General features: G+C 49.0%; 2 protein-coding genes across 2 annotated transcripts in view; one reads left to right on the forward strand and one right to left on the reverse strand.

The window, feature by feature from the left end:
* Positions 1 to 888, reverse strand: part of pdgfc (platelet derived growth factor c) — a 94,732-nt gene extending 93,844 nt beyond the window's left edge. Inside the window, exons 1-2 of the mRNA XM_030369067.1 lie at positions 777 to 888; positions 341 to 392 (exon numbers count right to left, since the gene is read on the reverse strand). Of these exons, the coding sequence (XP_030224927.1) occupies positions 341 to 392; positions 777 to 888 (164 nt within the window). The remainder of the gene's footprint in view (positions 1 to 340; positions 393 to 776) is intronic.
* A 4,680-nt stretch (positions 889 to 5,568) lies between these two features.
* glrbb (glycine receptor, beta b) lies at positions 5,569 to 24,918 on the forward strand. Its single transcript, XM_030368649.1, has 10 exons — positions 5,569 to 5,930; positions 8,976 to 9,121; positions 11,341 to 11,447; positions 12,541 to 12,608; positions 12,816 to 13,042; positions 14,127 to 14,209; positions 15,145 to 15,285; positions 20,105 to 20,257; positions 20,789 to 21,081; positions 21,821 to 24,918. Exons 2-10 carry the CDS (start codon positions 9,000 to 9,002, stop codon positions 22,112 to 22,114), a joined length of 1,488 nt encoding a protein of 495 aa, XP_030224509.1. The 5' UTR covers positions 5,569 to 5,930; positions 8,976 to 8,999; the 3' UTR covers positions 22,115 to 24,918.
* The last annotated feature ends 774 nt before the right edge of the window (positions 24,919 to 25,692 follow it).

The following is a 25,692-nucleotide window of genomic DNA, read 5'->3' on the forward strand; positions in this document are numbered from 1 at the left end:
ATATGTTCTGAGAGGAAGCAACAGCACACACACACACAGGCACACGAGCACGCACACACACACACACACACACACACACACACACACACACACACACACACACACACACACACACACACACACCTTGAAGCAATAAACGACTCGATTGCCTAATGACCAGCCCTATCCACAAATCACTTATAATGTTTCGTTCTTCTCCCCCCACCTGACCCTAGGCCGGGGGGGTTGTTCTCAGGAGGTTCTCTACCTCACCAGCAGAACGTCAGGAGATTCTCCACCAACAGAACGTCAGGAGGTTCTCTACCTCACCAACAGAACGTCAGGAGGTTCTCTACCTCACCAACAGAACGCCAGGAGGTTCCCCAGTATCAGAACATCAGGAGGTTTTCCCACTAACAGAACGTCAGGAGGTTCTCTAAAGAACGTCAGGAGGTTCTCTCCCTCACTAGCAAAACTCACAGCCTGCTGAGGGGTTCAGATCAGCGGTGGGACGCGCGGCCCGCGGCCCGGGGCGCGTCCCCGCTATGAATAGAGTCTTTCTATAAACACAGGGGGGACTCCCCGGGGGCGGGGGGCTCCGAGGGGTCCCCTAAGCACACACGGCTAACTCGCTTTGAAGGTAAAGGATAATTTCCACTTCCTCGGCCGGATAATGCCCTGAACCGACGGAATGAAGCGAACTCTTTCAGGGAGCTCAAAACCGAACCAAGATGTTCTCCTAATGTGGAGGTCTCTTTCAGGAGAACTTTGAAACTTCCTCGATGCGTTGGACTCACCGTTGGCTTCCTTGACGCTAGCTTGGAGGAACTTGGAGCTAAGGTCCGCGTCGACTGCTGATCCACAGTGCGGGAGCAGCAACGCGAGCAGCAGGAAGAGCAGGAGGTTCATTTGGAGTCAGATGGTCTCTGGTCCGGGAGATGATCAGATGTTCTGCAGGGCGTGGAGGGGACGCAGCCGGTCGGGTTCCGGACACATCTGGAGCAGACATATGTGGGGGACAATGACCCGCATAATCCAGTCGACGGTCGCAGCAGACCTCCGGGTAGAGACGGGAGAAGTGAGGGTCGGTAGTTCCAGTCTCGTAGGCCTATCTCTCTAAACTCAAGCTCCTCGCTGCTCCCGTGGCGCACCTGTCTGCTGCGTAAAGTTGTGTTAAAGTTGAGGAAACTTTACGCGCTGTTCACTGTGTTGAAGCAGCACAGAGCTGGGAACACTGGGAACACATACTGCACACACGGCAGAAACGAAACTCAACGCGGTGAAGTGAACATCCTCCCGTCTCCAGATCCAGACCGAAAGCTCCAGACCTCCCAGTAATCCAGTAGAAGGCGGAGAGAGAGCACTGGGAACACTGGGAACCCCGCCTCTGCTATCAGAAGATGCAGTCTGAGATAAGCTGTCGCTGGTTGGTGGAGCTGCTGCCGACTGAGCGGACAACAGGTGCGGTCCAGCGCGAGCCCGCCTCCCGAGGACACACCCTGGGCCCTGCCGTGGGTGTGGGCGGGTCCCTTGGTGCGGGGGGGGGGGGGGGGGGGGGGGCGGGTCCCTGGGCGCCACGCCGATAACGTGGAGCAGGAACATGTTGATAACATGGTCCAGGAGCAGAAATCAACAGAAACGTTCACATTGTATTTCAGAGATCTATTGCCCTTTTCTTTATGAAAATGGCAAAGGCCTACAGAATCCGTATTGAATTATATAATAGAAAAGTCTGAAGGCAGAAGTCATGAAGCAACACTTTAATCAGTTTAATTATGTTATGCATGGTTTTATCCATCCCATTGAGTATATTTCGATCAATGTGAAATGAGCTGTAGTGATTTGAGAAATTCATGTTCTTTGATTTACTTTATAGATTTCTGGGTGAGTCTGTGGACATCGGGAGCTTCTGAACATCTGGACTTCATTCTGATCCATTCGTTGTGCGTTGTGTGTGTAGACTGTGTGTTAGTAAAGTGTAATAACTGTAATTGATCAAGTTGATCCTCTCTCTTCCGGTGTTCCAGTCTCCTGAAACTGAAGTTGTGGTCATCATCACTCTTACATTTCTTACAATGCTTTCCTAGATTTCCGCGTTGTGTTACGGCCTAGAACACAAACGGGCGTTGTGCATATGCTGGAAAACGAAAGAGTTTTTAACACTACCTGTTCATGGGCTTGGCTAGCGCTAGCTTCAAAAGGGCTTTGGAACGAATGCTAAATAGGGTCAGGGTTAGCTAACCCGCATACAACCTAAAACAATGGCAAGTGGTCACATGTGGGAGCTGTCCCGGAGCCCCTGACCCGACCTGCTCCTCCTGGCAGGGGGGGGGACCCCACCACCGCGGGGTTTGGATGTGAGTCCCGATGTTTGTATGAATGTGTGAACGAATAGGTGAATGTGAGCCGATACTGGTCCAGCCACACAGGGCTTGAACTTTGCATTCCACCCGCCACGTACATAATTCGTCAATTCATCCGTTCATGCTTTCATCTTTGAATGAATCACCTAATTAATTCATCCCTCCATCCAAGTAGGATGACCTCACAGCCTGCGGAGCGCTGCCTCCCACAAGGCCACAGGCTATTCTGGGAGGAAACGCTGAAAGTTTCCTCAATTTGTCAAATCAAACGGTGCCGCTCGCTCCCCCTGCTCCTCATTTCCTCCTGCCATGCTTCATCTGGGACCCTCCCCCCCTCCTCCCCCTACCTCCCCCCTCCCCCCTCCTTGGACATATTGAAGTCGTCAGGAGCCGTGATTCAACGCTAAAGAAATGTCTTTAACCCTCCCAGAACGGGGAAACCCCTCCGTAACCCCCCCAGGACCTACCAGGACCGGACCCCCAAGACCAATCCCCCCAGGACCCCCAAGACAAGACCCCAGGAAGTGATGACCAGCTGATGGTCCTACGAGGAGTCAGGACTCGATACCGGTGTGTGTGTGTGTGTGTGTGTGTGTGTGTGTGTGTGCGTGTGTGTGCGTGTGTGTGTGTGTGTGTGTGTGTGTGTGTGTGTGTGTGTGTGTGTGTGTGTGTGTGTGTGTGTGTGTGTGTGTGTGTGTGTGTGTGTGTGTGCGTGTGTGTGTGTGTGTGTGTTTTTGAGAAGGTGGAGAATATCACATTCCACGGCTGCACCCTAAACACATGTCCGCGCCTTCTCTCTCTCTCTCTCTCTCTCTCTCTCTCTCTCTCTCTCTCTCTCTCTCTCTCTCCTCTCTCTCTCTCTCTCTCTCTCTCTCTCTCTCTCTCTCTCTCTCTCTCTCTCTCTCTCTCTCAGGGGGGAGAGAGGAGGAGAAGTGGGGAGAGAGGTTGGGGAGGAGAGGGTTAGGGGGGTAACCCAGCTCCACAGTCTCCTGTGTTATAGCAGACCTGGTGGGCGGAGCCAGAGCCTGGGCCGGAAACCACAAACTGAAAGGGGCGGAGCTAGGCCCTATTTCCTGTTTTACAGTGAAGCTGCAGGAAGGACATTTGAAACCTTGATGAGTTAACCACTGGCCAGGTTAGCGGTCGCTGTGAGCCAATGACATGCTCACGGATCCCTCCTCCAGCAACACGATTGGTCCAATTAAATATCAGGCTAAATAAATGGAAACAGCTGTTCATTCACATTGACATTTAGGGCATTTAGCAGACGCTTTTATCCAAAGCGACTTACAATTTACATTTGTAATAAGAAGTGAAACAATATATCGCTGTCGGTATGGTAAAGATGTTCATAGAACTAAGTGCAAGTACTAACAATCCCTCGGCTTACCCATGCCCCGTATTCAGCAGTGATAGCAGCTACCGCAGATGCTACACAATTCGGTACTATGAATAAGTACAACGTTCATTAAGTGCATACAATAAGTGCATACCATAAGTGCCAGGACGTACAACATACAATGGTGGGCGGAAGGGACTTGATGGCTATTGAGATTTTAGGTGAACTCTGAACAGGTGAGGTTTGAATCTATTGAGCGACTCTACGATCCTGACATTGGCAGGGAGCTTGTTTTACCACTGAGGTCCCAAAACAGAGAAGAGTTTTGACATTTGCTGATGGACCTTTGCTTGCTCTTAGCGATGGCGATACCAAACGTCCAGCTGAGGTAGTTTAGCAGAGGGATCAAGCTAGGGTGTGTGGCTTGACCAACGCTTGGATGTAGGCAGGGGCAGTTCCATCGACCGCCTTGTATGCCAGTACCATCATCTTGAATGTGATGCATGCTACCACAGTGGAGGTCCCGGAAGAGGGGGGTCACATGGGAGAATTTAAGTAGGTTGAACACGAGGTGCGCTACCACGTTCTGGATACGCTGCAAAGGTTTAATCGCAGAGGCAGGGAGTCCAGCCAGGAGCGAGTTGCAGTAGTCGAGGCGGGAGATGACCGGTGCTTGGACTAGGAGCTGAGCTGCTTCCCTTGTGAGGAAAGGCCGGATTTTCGGATGTCGTAGAGGGCAAATCTGCAGGATCAGGGCCACCGACGTGATGTTTGCGGTGCAGCATAACTGATTGTCCAGTACCACACCGAGGTTTCTGGCAGTTGGAGAAGGAGATACAGTGATGTTCTCAACAGTGACCAGTAAGTCCATGTGTGGACAATCTTTCCCTGGCATTAGGAGGAGCTCAGTCTTGTTGAGGTTAAGCCTCAGGTGATGGGCAGTCGTCCAAGTGCTGACGTCTGCCAGACATTCAGATATGCGTGTTACTATCAGTTCACCAGATCTGAGCTGGTCGGCCGTCAGACTTTGGACATGAAGTGTGATTGGTGGATGACAGTGTGGAGACGGCGTGGGTGGGGCTCAGTGTGTATGGATCAATGTAATATATTGTCGTAATGACTACATCATAATTCCTTCACTGTTTACTCCTGCATATTAAAGACTGTGATTACTAAGCTTCTGTTGAAGCCCTCAGGGTGTTTATGTTGCCCCCTGGTGGTGGGGTAACATGCTGCCCCATGCAGCTACAGCTGCTGGTCTCAGGGCCAGGTCCAAAGCTAGGTCTCAGGACCAGGTCCAGGACCAGGTCTCTGGTCTCTCTCTGGTCTCTGGTCTCTCTCTGGTCTCTGGTCTCCCTCTGGTCTCTCTCTGCTCTCTGGTCTCGTCTCTGGTCTGGTCTCTGGTCTCTCTCTGGTCTCTGGTCTCAGATCTCTCTCTGGTCTCTCTCTTGCCTCTGGTCTCTGGTTATGGAAATTATGTCTATAATATAGATGTCTATAATATGGAGCTATTATATACATTATGGTAGATATACTACACTATAGATAATGTATATTATATAGTGTGTGTACTAGGTAATGTGTCTATAATAGATAATGTATATTATCTATTATAGACACATATAATAGATAATGCTATATAAATGCAGTCCATTATCTATTAGGCTATTAGGCTATTATTACGGGAGCCTATGTCATTCCACAGCTTTTGATCTGGCCATTACATTACTATTCATCTTGACACAATGAGGACATAAGGAGTCCCTCTCTATCTCCTCTCCACAAGATCCATCATCCGTCCTGGTAAGAGGCGCGGGACTGAGTGTAGCGCTGTTTACAGTCCATCCTCACGCAGCTCATCCAGTCACGTGGACCGCCGCCTCGCTGCTCTGACGTCACGACGAAGCGTGCCTCGTCCGGAGCGCGTGTGTGTGCTGCTGATGAGAGTGATGCATGTGCAGCATGCTACTGCGCATGTTGCATGACAGGTACACGCCAGCATCCATCTTTGGCTTCGCGAGCGAAAGCGAAAGGGAGCCGCGGGAAACCCAGACAGCCGCCAGAGAAACCCCCCCTCGCGACCACCCCGGGTCAGAGAGACCACCTCGAGACCCCCGGGATGTGACTGCAGCCCCTCTGGACCACCGCCCGATGGATAGCCTCGTGCCGCGGCGGGTCAGGAGCGCTCTGTGAACCGTTCAGCTCCATCCGTTCACTCCGACACGAACCGAAGAACGAAACCCAACACGGTGAGCCCTGCTGCGTTATCATCACATGTTATGTTCACAAGGTGCGTCGACGTGAACCGGGTCGGGGATGACGCGTCTGGTTGTCGCCTCTCCCGCACGGTGACCTCCTCTGCTCCGCACCCCTCATCCTCCGGCTTTCCTCTTCTTCTCCTCCTCTTCTCTTCCTACTCAACCCTCCTCCTGCTCTCCTCCTCTTCTCCTCGCCTTATTCTCCCATCCACCTCTCAGCTGGCCACTTTCACTTCTCGCAGTCTCGTGTGAACTAAGCTACAGGTTGTGTGTGCGTGTACGTGAGTGTGTGTGTGCGTGTGTGTGTGCGTGTGTGTAGGGGGGGGGGGGGGGCGCGCGGCGTGTGTGTGTGTGTGTGTGTGTGTGTGTGTGTGTGTGTGTGTGTCTGTGTGTGTGTGTGTGTGTTTGTGTGTGTGTGTGTGTGTGTGTGTGTGTGTGTGTGTGTGTGTGTGTGTGTGTGTGTGTGTGTGTGTGTGTGTGTGTGTGTGTGTGTGTGTCGGGTCTATCAATCATCAAGCTGTGATGTAAGGTGATGGCATTCATGTTTGGAGAGCAATGCATCATGGCGGCTCAGCAGGTCTGAGCAGGAGAAAGTGAGTGTGTAGCTTTATGTAGCATTGTAGTGCTATGATAATATGGCAGTACTAACATAGTAGTACTACGATAGTACTATAGTTCTATCATTGAACTGTAGTACTAACACGTATTATAAGTTAACAAGATAATACTTTATTGAGTCCGGACATCTGAGTAAACAGCAGAAAGTACAGTACTTAGAAAAAACACAAAACAACTACCCGGAATATACGGAAAATATTCCGAAAATATACAGAAATTTACAGCAAATATACAGAAAGTACTGCTTGTATAGCGTAGCATAGTGTTTACTATGTAATATAGTGTATCATAGTGTGTACTATGTGGTAAAGCCGTAGCATTACGTTTGCATCATTATTTATATAATATTGTGTGTTCCTATTGGTGATATATAATGACCAATAGGGCACCAGGACGTAGTATAGTGAAACATATTGTTTTAATGGTTCAGCCCAGGAGAGAGAGAGAGAGAGAGAGAGAGAGAGAGAGAGAGAGAGAGAGAGAGAGAGAGAGAGAGAGAGAGAGAGAGAGAGAGAGAGAGAGAGAGAGAGAGAGGGAAGGAGGGAGGGAGGGAGGGAGGGAGGGAGGGAGGGAGGGAGGGAGGGAGGGAGGGAGGGAGGGAGAGAGAGAGAGAGAGAGAGAGAGAGAGAGAGAGAGAGAGAGAGAGAGAGAGAGAGAGAGAGAGAGAGAGAGAGAGAGAGAGAGAGAGAGAGAGAGAGAGAGAGAGAGAGAGAGAGAGAGAGAGAGAGAGAGAGAGAGAACAGAGATGTGTTAAAGGATAGAGTTTGGTCTGTTGGTCGAACGAGGATAGTGATCCAAACCAGGAGAGAGTATTCCTGAGTCCAGGTCTAGCCAGGAGATGACAGAGTACTCACTGCATTGAGAGTCTCTTAGCCCGTGTTAAAGTCTGCTGTCTGGACTGAATCACGTCGGTTGTATTGTTGCTATTGGGAGTGATGGGTTGAAGGAGGCAGACCAGAGTGGGCAGAGTATGAACGAGTCCCAGAGCCATGATTCATTGGGTTAAGTGGAGTTTGTAGTCCCACGGAGCATGAGGGGACAAGAGCCTCATGCTACTGGATTCTAGCATGTTGCTAGCTTCGCTCTGATGTCCGAGGAGAGACCTAACATCAGGACCTACAGGTTATAATCCTCGCACCACCCGCACCACCACCCGCACCAAATCATCTGACCACATCACCCCTGTCCTCATTCAACTTCACTGGCTCCCAGTACACTACCGCATCCAATACAAAACCCTACTCCTCACCTACAAAGCTCTTCACAACCTAGCCCCCAGTTATCTCTGCGACCTCCTCCAAGAATACACTCCCTCCCGCTCCCTCCGCTCAACCTCTGCTGGACTACTATGTATCCCCACATCACGACTCACTTCAATGGGTGCCCGGTCATTCAGCTGTTCAGCACCCAGGCTCTGGAACTCCCTCCCCCCACACATAAAACAGTCAGACACCATTTCAACCTTCAAGTCACAGCTCAAAACTCACTTGTTCAAACTCGCACACAACGTCTAACTGATCACTGTTTTGATTTTTTTTTTTTTTTTTTTTTATTATTTCTTATTGCTTATGTTTATTTATTTATTTATTTATTTTTTCCACAATGTCTTGCTTTTTAAAAAATGTATGATGACTATATGCTCTGTAAGGTGACCTTGGGTGTCTTGAAAGGCGCCTCTAAATTAAATGTATTATTATTATTATTATTATTATAATAACACAACATAACATCAGGTAGACATAACATCACAACCTACAACATCACATCACAACCTACAGATTGAACTACAACATAACACCTCAACCGACTCAACTGGTTATAATTCATCCACCATCTTTAAAGAGCAGCACAGTAACCATGGCAACAGATGATGGTTCTGCACCAGTGACCCCCCAGGGTACCCTGGTTTAGCATAGAGCCGCTCCCCTGTGCACCATAGTGACCAGCAGGGCACTGGGAACACCTCCCGTGTTCACCAGCATGACGTTTTCACCAGCACTTGGAACACCAGTAACAGTAAAATGGGACAGTTTTTTACATTCTGGGCTGCTCAATTGGTGGTGGCTAGCGATAGCCGCAAAGCATTCACTAACACCTCCTGCTTGGTTAGCGGTAGCATCTTAGCCTGTCCTTCCCTTAGTGCTGGCTCACAATATCTTTTTAGCTATCTCCTCTAAACGCATTTCACCGAAAGTCCCGCCCTCCCTCTCTCCTCTAAACCCATCTAGCTGAAAGTCCCACCCTCTCTCCTCTAAACCCATCTAGCTGAGAGTCCCACCCTCTCTCCTCTAAACCCATCCAACTGAACGTCCCGCCCTCTCTCCTCTAAACCCATCTAACTGAAGGTCTCACCCTCGCTCTCCACTCTGAGGTTCTAAGAGGAGATGGTAATGAGTCTCACTTTGTGTTCCCTCCCAGGTGAACTGATCTGGGACCAGCAGGATGGGTGTGGTCCGGCTGTCCGTCTGTCTGCTGCTCCTCCTGGTCTGTCTGGAGCCGATCAGCTCCAGGGAGAAAGGAAACAAGAAGGGCAAGAAGAAGGGGAAGCAGGTGTTCTGCCCCTCGTAAGTCCTGCTGCCCTGCGGAGCATTACTACAGCACTACTATTACATTACTGCAGTGAAACAACCAATACAACAGAGTACTACGACAGAAACTTCTGTAATACTATCAAATCAAAAGAGTACGGCTACAATACTGTTGTAAAGCAACCAATACAACAGAATGGTACGACAGAAACTTCTGTCATACTACAAAATCAAAACAGTACTACTACAATACTGCTATAAAACAACCAATACAACAGAATACTACGACAGAAACTTCTGTAAATCAACAGAGTACTACTTCATTACTGCTGTAAAACAACAAATACAACAGAGTATTACGAGAGAAGCTTTTGTAAAACAACAAATACAAAAGAGTACTACTACATTACTTCTGTAAAACAACAAATACAGTACTACAGACTTGTACTGCAGGACTTGCGTACCTAATTGTGATTGGTTAATTACCGTATTCTTCTGTCTGTTTTGTCTGAATGGCAGGCCGCTGCTATGAAGTAGGAATCACTCATCATACAATCACTTTTTTAATCAATCAAATCGTTTTTTGTGGTTATATTTTGAGTCCCACTATTGATTTCTTTAGCGAGCAGCCGTGTTTTCAGCGTGGTGTTGATAGTCTCCCCCTGAGGTCCTTCTCAGTGGTGACCCTGACCTGATCCATGCCTCTCTAGAACCCTCCTCAGAGAGGGAGAACACTCAGCGAGGTGTTGGATCCTCCTGGTTTTGGGAGGAGGGTTGAGAGAAGCTGATTGTCTACATTAGCGCGCCAGACGCGCCTCTTAATGTCTCAGTTTAGTGGTTAGTGTCTGCAGAGAGCTCCTCAACCTCTTAGTGAACACTTACATCATCACATCAGCCCCCCCCCCCCCCCACCACCACCCCCCCACCCCTCTCCTCTACCACGATCCTCCCCTTCTCAAAACAGATGATGTCGTCATCCTGGGAAACCTTTTAGGCATTAGTGAGCGGTAGGAATGTTCCCCGGGCCTGTAGACACCGGATTATACTTTACCTAATCAAGATGTGGAAAACATCTGAAAGTAGCTGGGGTCTCTTCTAAGACTCCTTATGCTAACACAGGCTGGGTGGTCCACCCCCTCCCAGACCAGACCTACCAGAGAACAGTCCTACTGTCCTCAGACCAGATTACAGTCATACTGTTCTCAGACCAGAGTACAGTCCTACTGTCCTAAGACCAGACCTACCAGAGTACAGTCCTACTGTCCTCAGACCAGAGAACAGTCCTACTGTCCTCAGACCAGTCCTACTGACCTCAGACCAGAGTAAAGACCTACTGTCCTCAAACCAGAGTACAGGCCTACTGTCCTAAGACCAGACCTACCAGAGTACAGTCCTACTGTCCTCAGACCAGATTACAGTCATACTGTTCTCAGACCAGAGTACAGTCCTACTGTCCTAAGACCAGACCTACCAGAGTACACCTACTGTCCTCAGACCAGAGAACAGTCCTACTGTCCTCAGACCAGTCCTACTGACCTCAGACCAGAGTAAAGACCTACTGTCCTCAAACCAGAGTACAGGCCTACTGTCCTAAGACCAGACCTACCAGAGTACAGTCCTACTGTCCTCAGACCAGATTACAGTCCTACTGTCCTAAGACCTGACCTACCAGAGTACAGTCCTACTGTCCTCAGACCAGAGAACAGTCCTACTGTCCTCAGACCAGAGTACAGTCCTACTGTCCTCAGACCATGGTACAGTCCTACTATCCTAAGACCAGACCTACCCAGAGTACAGTCCTACTGTCCTCAGACCATAGAACAGTACTACTGTCCTCAGACCAGTCCTACTGTCCTCAGACCAGAGTACAGACCTACTGTCCTCAGACCAGAGTACAGGCCTACTGTCCACAGACCATGGTACAGTCCTACTTTCCACAGACCAGGGCTACCACTACAGTCCTACTGCACTGGCATCTACAAGGAATGAAACCAAAAAATGAGGAACCAAATCTGATCTGGTAGACAAGCATCTCTCAGCTGAGAAAGAATGCACTCCCGTTATCCCCAGACCTTCTTTGGATGAAGCCTCCACAAAAAGACCACAAATATCTTACAGATGAGCTCAAACGGGCTGAGCTAGGGGCCGTTTGAGTCCCGGCTGAGGGCTGGGTTGACGTTCGGAGGAATGTGCTGGGTAGATCAGCGCGAGGCCAGAGGAATGTGTGCACACTGACAACTGGTTCCACTTCACAGACAACTGTCACCGGAGGACCTGGCCCGCGTTCCCGCCAACTCCACCAGCAACATCCTGAACCGCTTACTGCTCCCCTACGACCCCCGCATCAGACCCAACTTCAAAGGCAAGTCTCTCTCTCTCTCTCTCTCTCTCTCTCTCTCTCTCTCTCTCTCTTTCTCTCTCTCTCTCTCTGCCTCTATCTCTCTGCCTCTGTCTCTCTCTCTCTCTCTCTCTCTCTCTCTCTGCCTCTATCTCTCTGCCTCTCTCTCTCTCTCTCTCTCTCTCTCTCTCTCTCTCTCTCTCTCTCTCTCTCTCTCTCTCTCTCTCTCTCTCTCTCTCTCTCTCTCTCTCTCTGCCTCTGTCTCTCTCCCTCTCTTTCTCTCTCTCTCTCTCTCTCTCTCTCTCTCTCTCTCTCTCTCTCTCTCTCTCTCTCTCTCTCTCTCTCTCTCTCTCTCTCTCTCTCTCTCTCTCTCTCTCTCTCTCTCTCTCTCTCTCTCTCTCTCTCTCTCTGCCTCTGTCTCCCTCCCTCTCTCTCTCTCTCTCTCTCTCTCTCTCTCTCTCTCTCTCTCTCTCTCTCTCTCTCTCTCTCTCTCTCTCTCTCTCTCTCTCTCTCAATAGTTCTTTCCAGGAATGGTTCTTCTAGAAGGGATTGAACCCCGAGGTGTGTCGTGTGTCTGAGGACCAGACCCGGCCACGCCCAGAACACTCCGCGGGGATCGCTGATCCTTCCACCAATAGGATCACCACCCCAGGGTGCTGAGAGTGTTCAGAGTGTCCCAGACTTGAGAGGACCAGGCGGGACGTGGACCTGGCTCCAGGGTTCTGCTGGAGCCTGGGGGGGTCCAGGGGGATCCAGGGTTCTCTGTTCTTCAGCGCTGACAAGCAGCCAAACCACAGCCAGACCTCCTCCTCCATCACTGCTCCGCACGCTGTGTGACCACAGCCTTGGAGCAGATCCTCCCCCAGCTCCTCACGGCCGAGCCCAGGGGTCAAACAGCTCCTCGATCACTCAGGGCGCTGCTAGGAGCTTGGTGGTTGGACCGCAAACATGATTTTTAATAAAATAATAAAACCCAAGCTTTAGGAAGTATGTGAGCTATGTCTGCAATGTGGTTTTGTAGGTTTGAGGGGGAAGGAACAGAATCTATTTTTAAGAATTTCAAACCTCAATAGTGCTGTAGAACGATGTTAGGACTCATGATACTGTATTCCTGCAGGCATTCCTGTAGAGGACCGCGTCAACATCTTCATCAACAGCTTCGGATCCATCCAGGAGACGACGATGGTGAGGATAGCATGTTATCAGTTAGCCCAGATAAACAGCCAGCCAAACCAGTACCAGCCAGTCTAACTTTTTACAAACAGTAGACCCAGTTACAGCCAGTAGAACCATCGTTTCACGTTGCAATTGATTACATTTAACTGTTGACTGGTTGTCCGTGTCTAACGGTGTGTCGTTAATAAAGTTGACCCTGAACCTGGTGGTTTCCAGGACTACCGGGTTAACATCTTCCTGCGGCAGCGCTGGAACGACCCGCGCCTCCAGCTGCCCCAGGACTTCAAGTCGGACTCGCTCACCGTGGACCCGGGAATGTTCAAGTGCCTGTGGAAGCCCGACCTCTTCTTCGCCAACGAGAAGAGCGCCAACTTCCACGACGTCACGCAGGACAACATCCTGCTGTTCATCTTCCGCAACGGAGACGTGCTCATCAGCATGAGGTCATTATTAACCTGAGGAACAATGTTAGGAATCATGTTAGGAAGCATATTAGGAAGCATGTTAGGATTCATGTTGGGATTCATGTTAGGAATCATTTTAGGAATCATTTTAGGGTTAATGTCAGGATTCATGTCAGGATTCATTTTAGGACTCATGTTAGGATTCAAGTTAGGAATCTCGTTAGGAATAATGTTAGGAATCATGATAGGATTCATGTTAGGAATCATGTTAGGAATCATGTTAGGGAACATGTTAGGGTTCATCTCAGGATTAATTTTAAGATTCATGTTGGGTTTCAAGTTAGGGATGTTAGGATTCATGTTAGGAATCATTTTAGGAATCATGTTAGGGAACATTGTAGGGTTCATGCAGGATTCATGTCAGGATTCATTTTAGGATTAATTTTAGGATTCAAGTTAGGGTTCATGTTAGGATTCATGGCTGGATTCATGTTAAGATTCATGTTAGGATTCATTTTAGGATTCATGTTAGGAATCATGGTAGGTTTCATCAAGGATTCAATGTTATGATTCAGGTTAGGGTTCATGTTCTTATCATGTTAGGATTCATGCTAGGATTCAATGTAGGATTAATGTTAGGGTTCATGTTAGGATACATCAAGGATTCAATGTTATGATTCATGTTAGGGTTCATGTTAGGATTCATGTTAGGATTCATATTAGGATTCATGTCAGGATTCACCAAGGATTCAATGTTAGGATTCATGTAAGGGTTTATTTTAGGGTTCGTGTTAGGATTAGATGTAGGATTCATGTTAGGATTAATGCTAGAACTCATTCTGCTGTACATTTAAATTTGTGTCCACAATGTGTGTGTGTGTGTCAGTATATGTGTAATTTTGTGAATCATGTGTATTAATGAGTGTGTGTGTGTGTGTGTGTGTGTGTGTGTGTGTGTGTGTGTGTGTGTGTGTGTGTGTGTGTGTGTGTGTGTGTGTGTGTGTGTGTGTGTGTGTGTGTGTGTGTGTGTACGCGTGCGTGTGCGTGTGCGTGTGCGTGTGTGTGTGTGTGTGTGTGTGTGTGTGTGTGTGTGTGTGTGTGTGTGTGTGTGTGTGTCTCTCAGGTTGTCGGTCACTCTCTCCTGCCCGCTGGACCTCACCCTGTTCCCCATGGACACCCAGAGGTGCAAGATGCAGCTGGAGAGCTGTGAGTTAAACCTGATCAACACTGATCAATACTGATTAATACTGGGCCATAGTGCTGTTTGTGTTTGTGTACGTGAATATTGATGTGTGTATACCTTACCATGTATGTCTGTGTTTTAAAGTGTGTCTACCTCTCTCCCTGTGTGTCTATATGTTAATGTGTATATATCTCTCCATGTGTGTCTATGTGTTAATGTGTATATATCTCTCAATGTGTGTCTATATGTTAATGTGTATATATCTCTCTATGTGTGTCTATATGTTAATGTGTATATATCTCTCCATGTGTGTCTATGTGTTAATGTGTATATATCTCTCCATGTGTGTCTATGTGTTAATGTGTCTACGTGTTGATGTGTGTACCTGTGTTTCAGGCCAGTGTGTGTCCTCTGCAGGCCACCACACCTGTCTCAGGCCTTGCTGATCCATAGTGCTGTTTGTGTCTGTACGTGAATATTATATTGTGTATATCTTGTTTGTCTATCTATGTGTTAAAGTGTGTTTATGTGTTAAAGTGTGTGTATCTTAACATGTGTGGCCATGTGTTTAAGTGTGTATCTATCTCCGTGAGTGTCTATGTGTGTGTGTACATGTTGAATAGTGTGTACCTCTGTCCCTGTGTGTCTGTGAGGTGTGTATTTGATGTGTGTACCTATATTCCGGTGTTGATGTGTTTACCTCTCTATGCGTGTGTATTTGAAAAAGTGTGTACCCCTGTCCCTTTGTGTCTGTGCGGTGTGTATTTGATGTGTGTACCTCTTTCCCTGTGTGTCTATGGGATAATGTGTGTACCTCTCTCTATGCGTGTGTGTGTGATAATGTGTGTCTCTCTGTGTGTACCTCTCTCCATGCGTGTGTGTGTGATAATGTGTGTCTCTCTGTGTGTACCTCTCTCCATGCGTGTGTGTGTGATAATGTGTGTCTCTCTGTGTGTAGTCGGCTACACCACGGAGGACCTGCAGTTCGTGTGGCAGACCGGAGACCCCGTCCAGATGGACGCCATCGCGCTGCCGCAGTTCGACATCAAGCAGGAGGACATCGACTACGGCAACTGCACCAAGTTCTACGCCGGGACAGGTACTAATATACATACTACAAATACTATATATACTAATATATATACTATATACTACGGCAACTGCACCAAGTTCTACGCCGGGACAGGTACTAATATACTTACTACAAACACTATATATACTAATATATATACTATATACTACGGCAACTGCACCAAGTTCTACGCCAGGAGAGGTACTAATATAGCCTGGTTCTACCAGACTCTCGTACTTAACTTCATTTCATTTCAAAATTCAAATTGAGCGGAAGTACTTAGGCGGGCGGAGCCAGGCTAGTACTAATATATATACTACATATAAAGATAAAGATAAAGATAAAGATAGACTTTATTGTCATTGTACAGTCACCTATACAACGAAATTGGGAGAGCCAACTGAAGGTGCATTACACATACAAAATAAATAAATAAATAAACAAATAAATAAATAAACACGCAATTTAAGTTAAAAATTGTAAACAAACAAAACAAGACAGAAATAAGAAAAACATTTGGAACAAGACAAGGACAGGTGATGTCAGAATAAATATAAAGGCCGTAAGCATATTGCACTATACAGATCAGGGGTGCCCAACCTTTTTTGACCCAAGATCTACTTTTCAAGTAGCCAAACCTCCCGAGATCTACCAGCCTAGTGTCAACATTGCAAACCTACCTTCAAGGTTTGCAATGTTGAGGGGGGGGGGGGGGGGGGGGGGGGGTATATTAGTACCTGTCCCGGCGTAGAACTTGGTGCAGTTGCCGTAGTCGTTGTCCTCCTGCTTGGTGTCGAACTGCGGCAGCGCGATGGCGTCCATCTGGACGGGGTCTCCGGTCTGCCACACGAACTGAAGATCCTCCGTGGTGTAGCCGACTACACACAGAGAGACACACATTATCACACACACGGGGGGGGGGGGGGGGGGGGGGGGGGGTTGAATCGTGAACCTACGGACTTCAGTGGGGGTTTCATTCCGTCTGCGCACGGATCCTTCTCAACAATAATCAATAATCTTCCTCCCACTCAGGGTGAAAATGGTAGGTCTCAGCTCGTTTCCCCTCAGCCATGCCAACGTTTAGGAGTGCGTAACTACTGTTGACGGCTTTCAACTGCTGTTGACAGCGCATGCGCTACCGCGCGTATATGTCCCGCGCAAAAAAAAAATATATTTTTTTTTTTTAGAAAAAAAAATAGTTTTTTCGGCTGACCTTATCACCCTCTGCAGCCTTTTCCTGTCAGCCACTGTACAGCCAGCATACCACACAGTGATGGAGAAGGCCAGCACACTCTCGATGGTGGAGCGGTAAAAGGTCACCAGCAGCTTCTCCTCCAGTTTGTTTCTCTTGAGTACCCTCAGGAAGTGGAGTCGTTGTTGGGCCTTCTTCACCACCGCTGATGTGTTAGCTGACCAGGATATGTCCTCAGAGATGTGAATTCCCAGGAACTTGAAGGTGGAGACTCTCTCCACACAGTCACCATTTATGTGGAGAGGGGCGGGGTCAGCTCTGTGACGCCTGAAATCCATTATAACCTCCTTTGTTTTTATTGTGTTAAGGGTCAGGTTGTTTGCAGCACACCACTCCACGAGCCGCTGCACCTCATCCCTATTGGCCGACTCGTCTCCTCCGGTTATGAGCCCCACCACAGTCGTATCATCCGCGAATTTGACTATTGTGTTGGTGGGGTGGGTGGGAGTACAGTCATGAGTGTAGATGGCATACAGGAGTGGGCTCAGCACGCAGCCCTGTGGAGAACCCGTACTGAGCATGAGGGTGGAGGAGCTGTGGGTGCCAATTTTAACAGACTGCGGACGATTTGTAAGAAAGTCTTTTATCCAGGCACAGGTGGCGGGGGGGAAGTCCAGGGCAGCTAGCTTGCACACAAGGATGTCAGGGATGATGGTATTAAAGGCCGAGCAGTATTCGACGAAGAGCATCCTTACGGAGGTCCCCGGGTGTTCCAGGTGGCTGAGTGCAGTGTGGAGGGCTGTAGAGATGGCATCATCAGTTGATCGGTTTGCTTTGTATGCAAATTGGAATGGGTCAAAGGTTGAAGGGAGGCATTCTTTGATGTGATGAGTCATAAGCCTCTCAAAACATTTTGCAACCACTGGTGTTAGTGCAATGGGTCTGTAGTCACTGAGGTTATTGATAGTTACATTTTTGGGGACAGGGATTATGGTAGCCGACTTGAGACATGGTGGGACGATGGCATGTGTCAGTGACAAGTTGAAGATCTTAGTGAAGACCACTGCCAGCTGATCAGCACAAGCTTTGATTACTTCGCCAGGCACTCCATCAGGTCCAGTGGCTTTTCTTGTGTTCACTGACCTGAATACACGACTCACTTGATGTTCCTGGATAGTGAGTGTGTGTTGGCTTGTGGTCGGAGGGGTCAGCATGTCTGTGTTGGGCCTTTTAGCCTCAAAACGGGCAAAGAAATGGTTTAAATCCATCCTACACACACACACACACACACACACACACACAAGCACACACACACACACACACACACACACACACACAGAGACACACACACACACACATACAGAGACACGCACAGACACACAAACACAAAGAGACACACACACACACACACAGACAGACACACATGGACACACACGCAAACACACACACACACAGACACACACACAGACACACACACAGACATACACACACACAAAGAGACACACAGAGACAGAGAGACACACACACCAACAACGACACACACACACACACACACACACACACACACACTACTTATGAAATGACACACCTGACACACACTACTTATGAAATGACAGCCCCTCAGTGACTGATGGTCACTGAGGGGCTGCTTTTATAGTTTGTGAGATGTTTTAATCCCTGCCACACTTGACGAGGGTTGTTGTTTGTCAGATGGCCCTCAACCTTCCTTTTGTAGGCCTCCTTCGCACCTTTAATTCCTCTCCTTAGGTCCGCTCTCGCCACGCTGTACAGGACATTGTCCTTCGTTTTGAAGGCGGCGTTTCGGGCTCTCAGGAGTGACTGGACTTCACTTGTCACCCAGGGCTTTCGGTTTGGATATAATTTGATGTTCTTATCAACCGTCACATTGTCAGTGCAGTATTTGATGTATGACAATACGGTGTCAGTGAAGCCCTGTAGATCCTGTTGTTCAAGGATACTCCAATCTGTGTGAGCGAAGCAGTCCTGCAGTTGGGAGAGTGCACCCTCTGGCCAGGTTTTTACAGTCTTTGTGATCGGCTTGGTCTTCCTCCTAAGGGGAGTGTATGCTGGGATGAGGAGCAGCGAAAGATGGTCAGACAGACCCAGATGTGGGAGGGGGACTGCTCTATAAGCATGCTTTATGTTAGAATAGACACGGTCCAGTGTGTTGTTTCCTCTGGTGGAGCACCGTACATACTGTATACAATTGGGAAGGACTGTCTTTAGGAATGCTTGATTAAAATCCCCAGCGATGATGTGTACCCCATCAGGATGAGCTGGCTGCTGTTTATTGACACTATCATGTAGGTAGGTAAGAGCTATGCTAATATTTGCATCTGGTGGAATATAAACAGCAGTGATAATTACCACTGTCAGCTCTCTGGGCAGATAGAAGGGTCTGCAAACTACTGACATTGCTTCTATGCCCGGGGAGCAGTGAGTGTCTGTGCTCTTACTGCTTGCGCACCAATCATTGTGAACATAAACACACAGACCCCCTCCTCTGCTCTTTCCGGAATCCTTGTTCCTGTCGGAGCGGTGGATAGTGCGTCCCGCTAGTAGAACTGACGCATCCGGGATCAGCTGATGTAGCCAGGTCTCCGTGATGATCATAACTCAGCAATCGCGAACAAAGCAGTTGGCTGCTATATGCAGTTCCAATTCGTCGATTTTGTGAACGATGGATCTTGCGTTAGTCAGGAAGATGCTGGGTAACGGGGGTTTGTGTGGCTGTTTCCGTAGCCGGGCTAGAAGACCCGCTCGGCAACCCCGCTTCTGCTTGCGCTCCTTGCGCCGCCTACGCCGCTTGCTGGGGCCAACGACAATCCAAGGGGACTCCGGTGGCCGCGCTTTGTCGAGCGGGATGTTGTGATTCCGCTGGAAGTCGCTCGTAACTGCAACCTGACAACGTAACCCGATGTTCAGGAGCTCTGTGTGGCTGTAAAAATGTTTAGCTTCACACCACGTCCTAAGACACACTAAAAATACAAAAAAACACGAGCATAATACACTTAAATAATACACTAAATCAGAGAGCCAAGAGCCGCTGCGTCCGTGCGCGCCGCCATAGCAACCGCTATGTAATATACCACGGCAACTGCACCAATTCAATGGTTGGTGCTGTGTATTACGGGGTGCTGTGTATAACATGGTGCTGTTTAACAGGGTGCTGTGTATTACAGGGTGCTGTGTGTTACAGGGTGCTGTATAACAGGGTGCTGTGTATTACAGAGTGCTGTTTAACAGGGTGCTGTGTGTTACAGGGTGCTGTATAACAGGGTGCTCTGTGTAATAACAAGGTGCTGTGTATTACAGGGTGCTGTATAACAGGGTGCTGTGTATTACAGGGTGCTGTGTATTACAGGGTGCTGTGTATTACAGGGTGCTGGGTATTACAGGGTGCTGTGTATTACAGGGTGCTGGGTATTACAGGGTGCTGTGTATTACAGGGTGCTGGGTATTACAGGGTGCTGTGTATTACAGGGTGCTGTGTATTACAGGGTGCTGTATAACAGGGTGCTGTGTATTACAGGGTGCTGTGTATTACAGGGTGCTGGGTATTACATGGTGCTGTTTAACAGGGTGCTGTGTATTACAGGGTGCTGTATAACAGGGTGCTCTGTGTCTCCCCAGGCTACTACACGTGTGTGGAGGTGATCTTCACGCTGCGCCGCCAGGTGGGCTTCTACATGATGGGCGTGTACGCCCCCACCCTGCTCATCGTGGTCCTCTCCTGGCTCTCCTTCTGGATCAACCCCGACGCCAGCGCCGCCCGCGTGCCCCTGGGTACCGACCCCACCTCTGACCTTTGACCCCGACCTCTGACCTATGACCTATGACCCTGACCCCGACGCCAGCGCCGTCCGCGTGCCCCTGAGTACCAACCCGACATCTGACCTCTGACCTATGACCCCGACCTGTGACCCTGACCTATGACCTACGACCCCGACCTACGACCCTGACCGACCCTAACCCCGACGCCAGTGCTGCCCGCGCGCGTGCCCCTGAGTACCAACCCGACCTCTGACCTATTACCTATGAACCCGACCTATGACCCCAACCGACCCTACACCTGCCGTCTGACCTACTGATCCTAACCCTGCTGTCTGACCTATGACCCCTACCAAACCGGCATGTTATCAAAGCAACCATCTATAAACAATGTGGAATACCTTTAGATCCATGTTAGGATAATAGTGCTATTTATTTAACCAGCTTTGAGGAGTCTTTCTAAAAATAGTTCTCCCTGTCCTCCCCTCCCCTCTCCCCCCCTCCCCTCCTCTCCCATCCCCCCTCCCCTCCCCTCCCCCCCTGCAGGCATCCTGTCGGTGCTCTCCCTGTCCTCAGAGTGCACCTCCCTGGCCTCGGAGCTGCCTAAGGTGTCATACGTGAAGGCCATCGACATCTGGTTGATCGCCTGCCTGCTGTTCGGCTTTGCCTCGCTGGTGGAGTACGCCGTGGTGCAGGTGATGTTGAACAGCCCCGCCCGCATCCTGGCCGAGAAGGCCAAGATGGCCGCCAAGGACAAGGCGGAGGGGAAGACCCCTCCCGCCGGAAAGAACACGCTGAACGGGACAGGGGGCACGCCGCTCCACGCCGGCACGCTGCACGTCAGTACACACAAACGCACATAGAGACACACACACACACACACAAGCACATGGAGACACACGCATACACATACACACAAGCACATGGAGACAAACGCACACACACACACACACACACACACGCACATAGAGACACAAATGGAGACACGTACACACCCACACAAATAATGGAGACAAACGCACACACACACACATACACACACACACACACAATACACACACAAAAATACATAAACGCACACAGACACACACACAGAGACACGCACACACGCATACACAAACACGTTACTTTACTTTAAGTTAAAGTAAAATGTGTGTCATTTCATAAGTAGTGTGTGTGTGTGTGTCTGTGTGTCGTTGTTGGTGTGTGTGTCTCTCTGTCTCTGTGTGTCTCTTTGTGTGTGTGTGTGTGTCTGTGTGTGTGTCTGTGTGTATGTGTGTGTGTGTGTTTGCGTGTGTGTCCATGTGTGTCTGTCTGTGTGTGTGTGTGTGTGTGTGTCTGTGTATGTGTGTGTCTCTTTGTGTTTGTGTGTCTGTGCGTGTCTCTGTATGTGTGTGTGTGTGTGTGTCTCTGTGTGTGTGTGTGTGTGTGTGTGTGTGTGTGTGTGTGTGTGTGTGTGTGTGTGTGTGTGTGTGTGTGTGTGTGTGTGTGTGTGTGTGTGTGTGTGTGTGTCTCTGTGTGTGTGTTTGTGTGTGTGTGTGTGTGTGTGTGTGTGTGTCCCTGTGTGTGTGAGTCCAGGTAGTGGAGAGTCGCTGTAAGAAGGTGTACACCTCTAAGTCGGACCTCCGCACCAACGACTTCAGCATCGTGGGCTCGCTGCCGCGCGACTTCGCCCTCTCAAACTTCGACTGCTACGGGAAGCCGGTGGAGCTGTTCCCCGGGACCAAGGGCCACGCCAAGGCCCACCGGAGACCCCCGCCCCCAAAGGCCGTCATCCCCTCGGCCGCCAAGAGGGTGGACCTCTACGCACGCGCCCTCTTCCCCTTCACCTTCCTCTTCTTCAACGTGGTCTACTGGTCCGTTTACCTGTAGACCCCTACTTGTAGACCTGTAGACCTCCAGTACCAGTCTACCAGTAGACCTGTAGACCCCCAGTCCATCTGTAGACCACCAGTCTACCTGTAGACCTGTAGTCCTGTAGACCCCCAATCCACCTGTAGACCTCCAGTCTACCTGTAGACCTGTATCCCTGTAGACCCCCAGTCCACCTGTAGACCCCCAGTCCACCTGTAGACCCCCAGTCTACCTGTAGACCCCAAGTCCACCTGTAGACCCCCAGTCTACCTGTAGACCTGTAGACCCCCAGTCCACCTGTAGACCCCCAGTCTAACTGTAGACCCCCAGTCTACCTGTAGACCCCCAGTCCACCTGTAGACCCCCAGTCTACCTGTAGACCTGTAGACCCCCAGTCCACCTGTAGACTCCCAGTCTACCTGTAGACCTGTAGAACCCCAGTCTACCAGTAGATCTGTAGACCCCCAGTCCATCTGTAGACCACCAGTCTACCTGTAGACCTGTAGACCCCCAATCCACCTGTAGACCTCCAGTCTACCTGTAGACCTGTAGACCCCCAGTCCACCTGTAGACCCCCAGTCCACCTGTAGACCCCCAGTCTACCTGTAGACCCCAAGTCCACCTGTAGACCCCCAGTCTACCTGTAGACCTTTAGACCCCCAGTCCACCTGTAGACCCCCAGTCTACCTGTAGACCCCCAGTCCACCTGTAGACCCCCAGTCTACCTGTAGACCTGTAGACCCCCAGTCCACCTGTAGACCCCCAGTTTACCTGTAGACCTGTAGACCCCCAGTCCACCTGTAGAATCCCAGTCTACCTTTAGGCCTGTAGACCCCCAGTCCACCTGTAGACCCCCAGTCCACTTGTAGACCCCCATTCTACCTGTAGACCTGTAGACCTCCAGTCCACCTGTAGACCCCCAGTCTACCTGTAGGCCCCCAGTACCAGTCTACCTGTAGACCCCCAGTCCACCTGTAGACCCCTTGTACCAGTCTACCTGTAGACCACCAGTACCAGTTTCCCTGTAGACCCCCAGTACCAGTTTCCCTGTAGACCGCCAGTACCAGTCCACCTGTAGACCACCAGTACCAGTCTACCTGTAGACCACCAGTACCAGTATACCTGTAGAACCCCAGTACCAGTCTACCTGTAGAACACCAGTCTACCTGTATACCAGTAGAAGACTTATGTAATCTTCTTCCACTAGTTAACAAATAGTTAACTACTAGTTAACCAAACAGAAGACCACTGCCAGTCGTTTACCACTAGTTAACCAATCAGTAGACCACTAACAGTAGTTACGCACCAGTTAACCGACCACTAGCCCTCTAACACTAGTTTACCACTAGTTAACCTAACAGTAGACCACTAACACCAATTTAACTCCAGTTGAACACGAGTTAACCACTAGTTAATCAATCAGTAGACCACTGCCACTAGGTAACCACTAGTTTAAGAATCACTGGGCCACTAACACTAGTGAGCCACTAGTTAACCAAACAGTGCACCACTAACACTAGTTAACCACTAGTTAACAACTGGGGAACCAATCGGTAGACCAGAGCCAATAGTTAACCAACTCGTAGACCACTAACACTAGTTGACTAATCTGTAGACCACTGCTACTCGTTAACCACTAGTTAACCAATCAGTAGACCACTGCCACTAGTAAACCACTAGTTAACAACTAGTTATCCAATCAGTAGACCACTAACACTAGTTAACCAATCAGTAGACCACTAACACTCGTTAACCATTCAGAAGACCACTGTCACTTGTTAACCACTAGTTAACCAATCAGTAGACCACTGCCACTAGTTAACTACAAGTTAACCGATTTGCTTACCCACCGTTTACCAACCAGTAGACCACTAACACCAGTTTACCAATCAGTAGAGCACTGCCACTAGTAAACCAGTAGTTAACCACAAGTTAACTGACTTGTTTACCCATTTGTTGACCAAACACCATACTGCCCTTTTGCTACCTGCCCCTCAGAATGACCTCATTATTCACTGGTTCATATTCCTCAGTATGACCTCATTATTCACTGGTTCATATTCCTCAGTATCACCTCATCATTCACTAGTTCAGTCATATTCCCCAGCATGACCTCATTATTCACTAGTTCAATCATATTCCTCAGCATGACCTCATTATTCACTAATTTATATCCTGAGTATGACTTCATTATCCACTAGTTCATTCATGTTCCTCGTATGACCTCATTATTCACCAGTTAATTCATGTTCCTCAGTATGACCTCATTACTCACTAGTTCATATTCCTGAGGACTGATTACCTCATTATTCACTAGTTCAGTCATGTTCCTCAGCATAACATTATTCACCAGTTCATTCCTGTGTTTAATGCTGTATATACTTAAGACCCCTTGATTAAGTAAATGTTTTGTATCAAACTTTATTAAATCACTTGAATCAATTTGAAACCTAAATGCTGGCCTTTTATCAGATTGAAATATTAAATATCAGATTAAATATGTAAAACATATCTAGATAAGTCTGAGTCTATCAGATAGCAGTTTAGCAGTGTGTAAATATTGTGTCCTTGTGATGTTACCATGGAAACTTCATACCATTGAGTTTTCAAACTTTATTTGTATTGACCTTGCATGTTGAAAGGTGCATGTATATGAATTTGAACCATATGAAATATAGACACCTACTTCCTGTCCGAAGGTCACGTGACACTACCAAAGCTCCACCATGTGACCTCCCCCCCCTTGTGTGATTGGGCCGCTGTCGACGGCCATGTCTTGACTTTGTACAATTTACAAATAAAAGATGATTTAACAAAGCAAACACTGTCTCTGTACTGTCTAACACCTACCTGCTCCTTAATGACCAGTACTGTCTAACCCCTACCCATATATATATATATTCGGAGAGAGAGAGAAAGAGAGAGGGGGAGAGAGAGAGAGGGGGAGGGACGGAGGGAGAGAGGGAGACATGCGTACTGAGGGAGAAAGCTAGGTATCTATCAGCAGAGTGTTTGATGGCGCTGTCCTGGGCAGCAGCTGTTTAGATCGATCAGAGTGATGGATATTTGGTCATGTAACTCATCATCCTTCATCGGAGCAAGTGAAAGTATCATTTATTTCTTAAGAGAAGCACTGGGTCCTCGGGTGACCGTGACGAGGCCCGACAGCGCCCTCTGCAGGCCGTCCGGACAGGAGCCTAATTGAGCCACGGAATGGAAATTGAATCGTATCCCCCGGGGAACGCGAGAAGGAAGGCTGTGACTCGCCGTCTCCGCGGGAGGCGATCAATGAGATGCTGCTTCAGGACCAGCCATCCGTGGAGCGCAATTGCAGAGCAGACAGAAGGAAGAGAGCATTATGTGATCTAGTTGGAATGTGACTAATGAAGGTCCTCGTGTCGTAGCGTCTAGCGCCCCCCTGCAGGGCGCTGGACTGCAGGGGGCGACCCGCAGCTCACCTGACGGCCAAGCGCCCACTACAGGACGCTGAGCGACCCGAAGCTCACCTGACGGCCCAGCGCCCCCTACAGGACGCTGAGCGATCTGCAGCTCACCTGACGGTCCAGCGCCCCCTACAGGACTCTGAGCAGCTCACC

The sequence above is a fragment of the Gadus morhua genome, chromosome 10 (assembly GCF_902167405.1).
Source record: "Gadus morhua chromosome 10, gadMor3.0, whole genome shotgun sequence".
Classification (NCBI taxonomy): Eukaryota; Metazoa; Chordata; class Actinopteri; order Gadiformes; family Gadidae; genus Gadus; species Gadus morhua.